General features: G+C 41.7%; 1 protein-coding gene across 1 annotated transcript in view; it reads left to right on the top strand.

Moving 5' to 3' along the window:
- Window positions 1-4,799: 4,799 nt before the first annotated feature.
- Window positions 4,800-11,069, top strand: part of LOC145413130 (neuroligin-4, X-linked-like) — a 98,354-nt gene continuing 92,084 nt past the window's right edge. The window contains exon 1 of the mRNA XM_080282848.1: window positions 4,800-5,250. Within this exon, the coding sequence (XP_080138974.1) occupies window positions 4,800-5,250 (451 nt within the window). The remainder of the gene's footprint in view (window positions 5,251-11,069) is intronic.

The following is an 11,069-nucleotide window of genomic DNA, read 5'->3' as shown; positions in this document are numbered from 1 at the left end:
CCTTTGTCATCCTTGCATATTTTCTTCTTTTTTTCATTTCTCTATTTCTCTCTGACTCCTGCATTTTTCTTTTTTCTTCTTGCTCTATATTTATTTTTTCTCTCTCATTCTCTCTCTCTCTCTCTCTCTCTCTCTCTTGCCGTCAGTCGTTTTTCCCTCAACCAGTCAATTTCCTCTCTCTCTCTCTCTCTCTCTATTTCCAACTATTAATTTCAGCTCTCCTTGATTTTTTCCTTTTTTTCTGAAGAGTAAAACTATCTCCCTATCCATCTATCTATCTATCTATCTACCGTATCCGTTCAGTTGTTCATCTAAATGACTGTTTATCTATCTATCCACATACTGTACCTTTTATCTATTTATTTAAATTCATTTTTATATATCTATCTCCATCTATCTATCTATCTACCTGTCTATCTACGTACCAATCTATCTATACATTATCTATCTATTTGTCTATCTAACCACCAACCTAGCTATCTACCCACCATCCATCTATCCCTGAATCCATCTACCTCCATCTACCTATCTATCTATCTACCTGTCTATCTACCTACCTACCACTCAACCAGGTAAACAAGCGTACCGTAATTAGAGTTGGCCATGAAATAATAACGTTATCAATAAAGGTTAATTATTTTTGGCCCTAATATTAACGTAATTATCTGCTTAACTAATGACGACGAAAAATTATGGATAACGTACAAGAGAATTAGAAAAAGGGAGAAAGAGAATAAAGAGAGAGAGAATGAAGATGGAGGAAAGAGAAAAAGAGAGGAAGAGAGAGATGAAGAGCAAGGTGGATAGATAAAGTGGAGGACAGATAGATGGAAACAAACGACAGATGGTCAGAGAGATAGATAGACATTCAGATAGATACAGAGATAAATACAGCTAAGACAGATAGATAGATAGATAATGATGGATAGATAGACAGACAGATAGGTAAGTAAGTAGGTAGGTTTGTAGGTAAATAAGTTGGTTGGTTGGTTGGTAGGTAGGTAGACAGACAGACAGATAGATAGACAGATAGACAAACACACAGATAGATGGACAGATACATACATACATACATACACACACAGATATACAGATAGATAGATAGATAGATAAAGCAGGTAAATACAGGTAAAGTCGCCATCTATCAAGGGTTACCTGAAGATGCAGTTAATCAATACCCATTCAAGGACTCTTATAAGACGTGAGAGACTGCCAACATGAAAGAAATTTTATATCAGACGGAACTGGGCAAAAATGGCGCTTATACCACTAGACCGTAAGGCGCAAAGTGGAGTTATATTCGTCCCTCTTTGGACTTTATTTCCCTCTTACGTCTTCCATATATCTATTTATTTATCTATCGTCTCGTTTATCTATTTTTTCATATTTATCACGTTTAATTAATTTTTAACTATTTTTCTGTGTCTCCAAATTTATCTTTTTCGTTTACTTTATTGTCACCTCTCTCTCTCTCTCTTTCTCTCTCTCTCTCTCTCTCTCTCTCTCTCTCTCTCTTAATTTACTCTTCAAGATTCTTTTCTCTCTCACCTTTCCTTCAATTTTTTACGATTTTCTCATTCCACCTTCTACACTTTTATTTCTTTCTCTTACTCACCTCCCTGCATCTCTCTCTCTCTCTCTCTCCCTCTCTCTCTTCATCAACGAGTATCTTTCATATTTTTAATCATTTTATATTCAGTTCACCTTCTTTTTTTTTTTGCTCTCTTCTCTTCCATATTTATGCATTCCTTTTTCTCGTTTCATTTTATCCAGTTTTATTTCTTCTTTATCTTTTCAATTATTTCCCTTTTCATCTTTCCCTCTTATTTTCTTTATTAGCTTTTCAAGATCTCCACTATTTTTATTTGTTCCTGTTTCTCGACTCCCATATTTACCTGTCATTTGTTTCTTTTAAAGTTTCATTTCCTTATCACACACACACACACACACACACACACACACACACACACACACACACACACACGCACTATTCACGTCCCTGGCTTCTATTTTCACCCTTATATCAAGCGTTTTATTCCATATTTTCACCTCGCTTATCTCTCAATCCATTTTCACACACGAAGCGTTTTCTCCCCCCCCCCCGTCTCTCTCTCTCTCTCTCTCTCCCTCCGCAATCCTCCCTGTCCCCCTCTCTGTAACAGTCCCCCTCCTTCTCTTCCTCGATTTCCTCTCCTCTCCCATCGACCCTTCCGCTTCCCTCCCACCGTCTGTCTCTCCTTCCCTCCCCATCCTCTTCCCTCGCATCTCCCCCACTCCAAGATCTCCCGTCTCAATCTCCAACAATTCTCCCTCTATCCACCTCCCCTCTCCCTCTCTGTAATTCTTTCCAACTCTCTCCCTCTCCATCACCCTCCCTTCCATTCATCTCTCACCTTCTCTCCCCATCCCTCTCCACTCTCTTCCCTTCCATCCCTCTCCCACCTTCTCTCCATCCTCCCCCTTCCCTCCCTGTCCATCCTCCTCCTCCCCACCCACATCTCCGCCGCCTGCAGCCTCCCATCTGGGCAAGCTGTCAGTATCCCTCTAACCACGGAGGAGGACACTACGCTCCTGGGCACCCGAACCGTCTCTCCCGGTATCTCCCTTCCCTCCAGTGCGTCTCTCAATCTCTCCACATCAGAGAGAGAGAGAGGGGTTGTTCCTCCCTCCACGGGCAAGGATTGGTAGGAAAGGTAGAGATGGATTGGTAGGAAAACTAGTGAAGTGAGATGTGTGTAATGCTCAGAGAAAGTTTGAGCCCAGATCGCAACAAGTTTTAGACATGTTAAGTGCACTGAAGGGAAACAGTGATTGCTGATGTGACAGGAAATTATACACTCGATATTATACACTCCTTGAATTACAGACCTTTCTTAAGCTGGATAAAATCGCTAGGAGGCAGCAAGGAAAAAAATTATACCAAGAGTCACAATTACAGAACACAAACTGAAGCGAGCCAGTGAATGCACTCGCGAGGAAAAAAATTTATACAGGTAGATAAATATAACTTAACCATTACCAGACATTAAAGAAAGTCGTCTGGAGGTAGCAAAAAAAAAAAAAAAGAAAGAAAAGAGAAGAGAAGAAGACGTCATAGTGAAAGCCTACCGTTTTGAATATAACACTGAATTTAACATAGATTCCTGATGTTATGGAAGATTTTATAGATAACTTTATATAACCCCGTCAAAACTAGACCTTTCCTTCCTTATATAAAATTGTCTGGAAGTTGCAAGAGATAAAAAAAACTCATTCTAAAAGGCACGAATTTTGAATATATAAGTACGCTGAGGTAAACCAGTGATTATTTTTTTTATTGATAAAGTATAGAACCCTTTAATGCCAAATCTTTCTCAAGCTGACTAAAGTTTGTCTGGATTAGGAACACGCAAAAAAAGTATGAATATATTACTGTATTGAAGCTAAGACGTGAAGGAATAGTGTGAGAATGACATACTTAGATTGAGTGTGGATAAAGACAAGTGTTAGGCTCCTTGCAAACGGGTGTAAGAAAACTGAACCACTTAAAGAACGGCGTTAAGACTGCTTCCTTGACACCGTGATAGCCCAACTTAACCCTCTTAGGCTCCTATGACCCACTCTCGGTTGAAGAGGATTGACTGGTGTTTGGCACAATAAAATACAGGAGTTGACCATGAGGGAAAGAATGGCGACGGTATTATCACTCTCGCGCTCGAATGACTCACTCAGCTGTATAAAATCGTCTTGCGTCATAAAAATCGTCGCGTCATAAAATCGCCTCAGGTCACAAAATCGTCTTACGTCATGAAATCTTGTCACAAAAGCATCTCGTCATAAAATCGTCTTGCGTCATAAAATCGTATTGTGCCACAGAATCGTCTTGCGTCATAGAATCGTCTTGCGTCACAAAATCGTCTTGCGCCATAAAATCGTCTTGCCTAAGCTGGAATTGGGCACTAGAGTTATCTCGACTGTAAAAAGGGTTACTGATGCCGAAGTGCTCAGCTGAATAAAATCGCAGGGCGCTAAATGTAATAGTTATTCCAATCATAAGCGCTAACATGAAGTGGGTGTACGTGTTTCAGCGAGTGACAGGTAATTAAGGACGTGTTGAGCAAGGGATTACGGACGCCAGGTGGAAAAGCAGGATCATCATGCACTAAACTGTGGCTAAATAAACACGGCGCCAGATAAAAGAGATGCTGAATTCTACTCCATATCGCTAAACTATTGATAAGGCAGTCAGGAGCCTCGATAGATTCACAGCACTGGCTACTGGCGGTAAAGTTTGGTGGTCAATACGTGTGATACTCTTTATTAAATCTAGTGACAGTGAAGAATAAGAGCAGAATAAAGGACAAAAAAATAAGAAAATAAAAGAGAAAGAGGCGGACTGTAGTGAATATCAATAAATCTGGTGACAGGAACACATATAAAAAATAAACAAATAAAAAAAGAGGTGTCTGGGAGCTAAATGGATGAAAGACCCTGGTGGTTAGAAAACAAAGGTTAACTGGAGTGGAACTGACCTTAAATTGAAGTGAATATCTAGGAAATTCAGTGTCATCAAGCGAGAAAGGAAAAAAATGTGTCTGTTGGTGTTGTGATTTGAGGGCCGTACCAGTTCCGTAAAAAAATAAATAAATAAACAGGTAAACAAAGGTAAAATATAGAAAGAAAAAAAACAGGTGTACGAGTATGTGGGTGTAGTTATTAAAAAAAAAAAAAAAAACAGCTCCCGTGTGGAAAAAGAAGTGAAAATTTGAGAAGCAGTGACAAAAAAAAGTATACACTGGTAGGTTGAAAATTAAGTTACGATGCGGTTACGTGCGTGGACGATAGGTGTGTTGGGCGTAGTAGCGTCCGTGGTACTTACAACCGTCCTTGCCACCACCACCACCACGAACACGGACCCACGGACCCCCACCCCCACCATCACCACCAAATACGGTCAGCTACGGGGCTTCTACAAACACGTGCCGAGGTACGGACGGCGAGTGGCTACGTACCTGGGGGTCCCCTACGCAACGCCTCCTGTGGGTGCCAACAGATTTAGTCCCACGCGAACCCTGTCCCAGTGGGTTGGGGTCCACGAGGCCATGGAGTTCGGTCCGGCATGCCCGCAGAGACTTCCGGACATAGCGAACGAGACCGCGGCCCTGTCTCGCATGTCTCGCGGGCGGCTCCATGCACTGCGACGCTACCTGCCCGCGCTACAGCATCAGAGTGAAGACTGCCTCTACCTGAATTTATACGTCCCTGATGAAGGTGGGTGTGTTTACCTGTTGTCCTAAAAATCACCTTCTGTCTACCGCATCTAAATCCTCTATATTTCGGCAACACATTTCTCTTCTACCTCACCCTCTACCTCCACTACACCTCATAAGTTTCGCCTCCACATGTCCTCTCTACCTCACTCTCTACCTCATCCTACACCTCACTCTTTACCTCACTCTCGATCTCATTCCCTACCTCACCCTCCACCCCACCCTCTACTTCACCCTCTACCTCACCCTCTACCATACCCTCTACCTCACTCTCTACCTCACTCCCTACCTCACCCTCTACCTCTCCCTCTACCTCACTCCCTACCTCACTCTCTGCCTCCTCCTCCACCTCACCCTCTACCTCACTCTCTACCTCACTCTTTACCTCATAATCAAGAGCTCAGTCATTAACTATGACAGGGAATAATTTACCCAACGATAAAAAAAAAAAAACGAAAAAAACACCAGTAACGAACAAACACACATAAACACAAATAAAAATAATAAAATGAAATATAACGAAACAAAAGAAATTCGTTCAATATGACGGCACACACACACACACACACACACACACACACACACACACACACACACACACACACACACACACCATCGAGAATTAATATGTACATGTGTCAAGGGCAGCTTAGGTCTAGCTTATCACATCGAACACTAATAGAATGGCAGTCCAAACAGATAGATAGATAGATAAAGAGAGAGAGAGAGAGAGAGAGATTAATGAGGGATGAAGCCTGTAATCATACCTGTAATAATCTGGGATGCACCAGGCTAACAACCAAAAGGTCAGAGTGGAGAATGCAGTGATGATGATGATGATGATGATGATGATGAAGATGATGATGATGATGAAACATATAGTGGGGAGGGGAAGGGGGTTGAGGGATGGCATGAGGGGTGGGGGTGAGGGGTGAGGGGCGATAAGGTTCAACATTGCTCTGTTTACGAGGGGAAATTGGGCCTTGGAGATGAGGGGGCACTCGTAAGACCAGATTGCCTCCCTCCCTCAATCCCTCCCTCCCTCCATCCCTCCTTCTTTCCTTCCTGCTCTCTCTCTCTCTCTCTCTCTCTCTCTCTCTCTCTCTCTCTCTCTCTCTCTCTCTCTCTCTCTCAAAGCTGGCCCTTAGGGCACAACTTGCATTAAGTTAAATTAGTTAAAAAGAATATCACATTATAAACCAAGGAAACTAAATGATATTCGTACTTCATAATTACAAGCTAGCTATAATAAGAGAGAGAGAGAGAGAGAGAGAGAGAGAGAGAGAGCACACAAATTGGGTTAATCAAAGCACCAAATTCCGACTCGCAAATTCCAGTAAACCCGCCCATGCTGATTAACAAAAAACAGTAATAAAAATAATAATAATAATAATAATAATAATAATAAATGTAAAAAGCCTAATATGCACATTTTACGATTTTAATTTGATCAGGTTAATAGTACCTGCCGGGGTAATATTTGGCTGATATTAGAGGAGCAGAGATGGAAGGGCATAGAGCCTGGTTTGTGTTGTTGATTATGATGTCTGTCTGGCTGTCTGTTTTTTCCATCTGTCGTCTATCTGTACGTCTGTCTGTCTACCTACCTACCTACGAAACTACCTGCCTATATGTATCTATCTTCCTTGAATATCTACCTACCTACCTACCGACGAAACTACCTACATATATATATCTGTCTTTTTTGTATATGTCTACCTACCTACCTACCTACCTAGCTATACCTGTCAATTACCTATCATTATATCTATTTATCTTTTTACCTTGCTGTTCCTGTTTTTCTGTCTTGTAATCTGTATATCTATCTCCATCTATTTATCTGTCTATCCACCTATCTATTATACAAATATTTATGTATGGATCTGTCAATATGTTCGTCTACCTATTCATTTATTTACCTCTATCTAAGTATCTTCTCGGCCTCCTTCTCTTCTCCTAAGCCATCTCTCACCCTCCTAGTCAATCTTTCATTCGTCTTGTACTCCCACCTCATCTCTCCACCTCATTCTCGGTCTTCCTCTCGTCTCCTCCCAGCCATTCATTCTCATACACCCTCCTAGTCTCATTCTCCATACTCTCTCACCGTATCTCCTACTATTCCAAACACCCTCATAAACTCTCCTAGTCAGTCTCTCACTCACCTTTCATCCCTCATAACAGAACCACCTCAGCATCTTTCCTCGTCTACTTCTCACAGGAATAACAAAATATACACAGTTATACAGAAATGAATATCTGTCCCATTCATCACATCGCTTCCCCTTACACTAGCACTCGATCAGGTGCTGGAGAAATATTGCTTGCGTGCTGAGGTGCTTTAATAATTGTATCACCTCAAGGGTAATTTCCAAGGAACGAAAGCTATGTATATACGTAATCTGTATGGTTTATTTATGAAGGGAATTAATAGCCTCTTGAGATGGAAGGGATACTGAAAGCCAATTAGGGTAGCTTCTTATTGTTGAGTACCTTCCTTCCTTCCTTCCTTACTTACTTACTTCCTGCCTTTCCTTCCTTCCTTCCTTCTTTCTTTCCTTTCTTTCTTCCTTCCTTCCTTCCTTCCTTACTTCCTGCCTTTCCTTCCTTCCTTCCTTCCTTCCTTCCTTCTTCCTTTCTTTCCTTCCTTCCTTCCTTCCTTCATTCCTCCTTCTTCTACTACTACTACTACAGTATTTCTTCCTCTTTTCATCAAACCTCCTTTTTCTTCGATTTCTTCTTCATATTCTTCGTCTTCTTTCTTTCTCTCTTTCTTTGACATTTCCCCCTTGTTTTTCACTTTCTTCTTCTTATTATTATTCGCCCTCTTCCTCTACTTAATCATCATCATCATCATCATCATCATCATCACCATAACCACAACAAAAAACAACAATCACAATCACACTAACCAAATCAAAAACACCAATTACACACACACACACACACACACACACACACACACACACACACGCATCACACTCACAGAGCCAGAAACAAACTATTCAGCATTAATGATCATCACAGAGCCTAGCTTTTAAAATGCTGGAATTATTTGGGTCGAATTTAATGTGACGCTGGATCGCATTAATTGAAACCGCAAAAACAACTGAAAGAAAAAACAAACAGAAAAAAGAGTAGGTGTGTGGTGTTTTAAATGTGTTTGTTTTAGTTTGTGCATATACAGACTGGGAGAGATACTTGCATACACGCACACACACACACAAAACCACCTCTAAACACATCACCATCATCATCATCATCATCAGAGATAGACCAATGCATAACAAATCCTTCCTTTACCTTTCTCCACTCTGACCTATTTCATTGTCAGCAAGTTCCTTCCCATCCAAGGCTATCAACAAATTTCCTTCTTTTCTTCTCTATTATCTTGTTCTTACGTTTGCCTCTTCCTCTCAATCCATCTCTGTATAATAGTTTGTTACCTGGAGAGAGAGAGAGAGAGAGAGAGAGAGAGAGAGAGAGAGAGAGAGAGAGAGAGAGAGAAACTGGATAGCTTCTGTTCAGTCATTAAGCAACTTTATGAGGTGAAGGACCCCCCGCCGGCTCAATAACCCTCTCACATTATCGACTCCCCCACCAATCCCTTACCTACTGCCTAACCCTACCTCCCATACCTACCTGTGGGGGACTGGAAGGTCTGAGGGATTCTGGGGATGGGATGCTGGGAGATGAGATAAGAGAGGGGCTGGGAAGGGATGGCGGGATATGACAGAAGGATTGGGAAGGGATGCTGGGAGATGAGATGAATGTGGGATTGGGTAGGGATGCTGGGAGATGAGAAGACTGGGGGCTTGGGTAGAGATGATGGGGGATGATATGACTGAGGGACTGGGTAGGGATGCTGGGAGATGAGATGGATGGGGGATTGGATAGGGATGCTGGGAGATGAGATGAAAGGCATATGACGGAGGGATCGATGGAGAGATGCTGGGGTATTGAGTGACAGGTGTATGGGAAAGTAAATTAGAAAAATATTTGAGGTAAACAATATCCTTTTACTAATAGTTCCTAAGAGAATAATCACCAATAAAAAATGAACAGGTAATGACACACCTTAAGTAGAAAAAAGAAAAACAGACACACAGGTAATAAAAGTCATTAAAAATAATTTCAGGTTTAAAATAGGTCCCACTGGCCTAATAAAAGATTCGTAACAGTTCCTAAGAATGGGAAATCTGATCTTGATATTAATGATAATCGTAAACAATAGATTTCACATTAAGTAGGAGATCTATAGTTAGTAATGGCACAAATTTTAGGGATATAAGGTTGATAAGGGATCCAAAGTGAGAAATATAGTCAAAAACAGATTCCAGATTAAGTGACATGTCTTTAGTTAATAACAGCCCTTCAGATAAAATAATACGTGAGGTAAGTGAGAAATCTGCGTTTAATAATAGTTCCCAGATTAATTGTAGTTTGTGAAAAGTGGCTAGAGATGTAATTTGAAAGTGAGAGAGAGAGAGAGAGAGAGAGAGAGAGAGAGAGAGAGAGAAGGTGCCTGTAGTTTATTTTTAGCTCAGACAATTAAAGAGGGAGAAGGAAGAGAGAGAGAGAGAGGAAGGAAGGGAGAGGGGGAGGAGAACGTATGGGGAAAAAGGGGAGGGAGGGAGGGAGGGAGGGAGGGATGAATAACTGATAGGAACGGGAGAGGAAAAGAGGGGAGTGAGGGGGGGAAGGAAGGCACTGGGAAGGGAAATGGGACGCGGAGAGGCGGAAGGAAAGGGATGAAGAATAGATGGAAGAAAGGGGGAGGGGGAGGAGGAAGTAGAAGTTGGGATGGGTATAGGAACCGGGAAGGGAAGAGAGGTGAGTGTAAGAGAGAGAAAAGGGGAAAGGGGTGGGGGAGGGGAAATGGATAAGGGGAAGGGGGGAGAGAAAATGAAATGGGAGTATGTATAAAAGGAAGAAAATACTGGAAAACGAGTGACAGTGGAGGAAGAGGATGTGGGGAGGACATGGAGGAGGGGGAGGAGGACAAGGGGGAGAAAGAAGAAGAAAGGAGAGAGAGAGAGAGAAAGTGTAGGAGTAAGAATAGGTGTATTGTTAATTGTGGAGGAGGGAGCCCTGTTTAATTTAAATTCTGAAGGGAACTAGACGGCAGCAATGGACGCCGTGAATATTCTGTGCAAAGGCCGGACGAGGGGAAGGGAAAAAGAGAAGAGGAGAGAGGATGGGAAGGAGAGGAGAAAAAGAGACGTGAAGGAGAGAGGAAGGGATGGAGAAGGGAAAGAGAGAGGTGAGACTGACAAGAGGGGAAAGAGAGGAGAAAATGAGGCAAAGAAAACAAGGGGCAAAGGAAGTACAAGAAAGTGAAGAAAAACCATGAGACACAAAGGAAGGGAAGCGAAAAGTAAGACGAGGAGATCAAATAAAAAGCTGAGATGTAAAGGAAGAAGAGAGCTTGTGCAAAAAGAAATGGAGGAGAAAGAAGGGAAAAAATGAAGGAAAAACGAAAATATAGTTACATAAATCATAAATATATATGTATATACAGAGAAAGAAACAGAAAGAGACAGACAGACAGGGACAAATACAACATCGCACGTCATACCTGCTCCTTCCTGCACATAATATTTTTCCCAATATTTTCCAGTTCATTAAGCCTCTTCGTTAAACAGAGCCACTCACCTTCCTCATTAACATCGAACTCATTAAACACCTGCATAATCATCAAAGGCCACAGGCAAGCATCTCAGGTGTAAAAGGTAGAGAATAAGAAGGAGAAAAGATGTTACGGTAGTCAAGGACATGGGAAATTTTCAGTACTGGGATTTCGGACACTGTGTAACCTTTTTC

Source organism: Coenobita brevimanus, chromosome 95 (assembly GCF_032717465.1).
Source record: "Coenobita brevimanus isolate Jiangsu-jjx chromosome 95, ASM3271746v2, whole genome shotgun sequence".
Classification (NCBI taxonomy): domain Eukaryota; kingdom Metazoa; phylum Arthropoda; class Malacostraca; order Decapoda; family Coenobitidae; genus Coenobita; species Coenobita brevimanus.
Note: the sequence above shows the minus strand (reverse complement) of the source record. Positions and strands in the feature narration are given on the sequence as shown.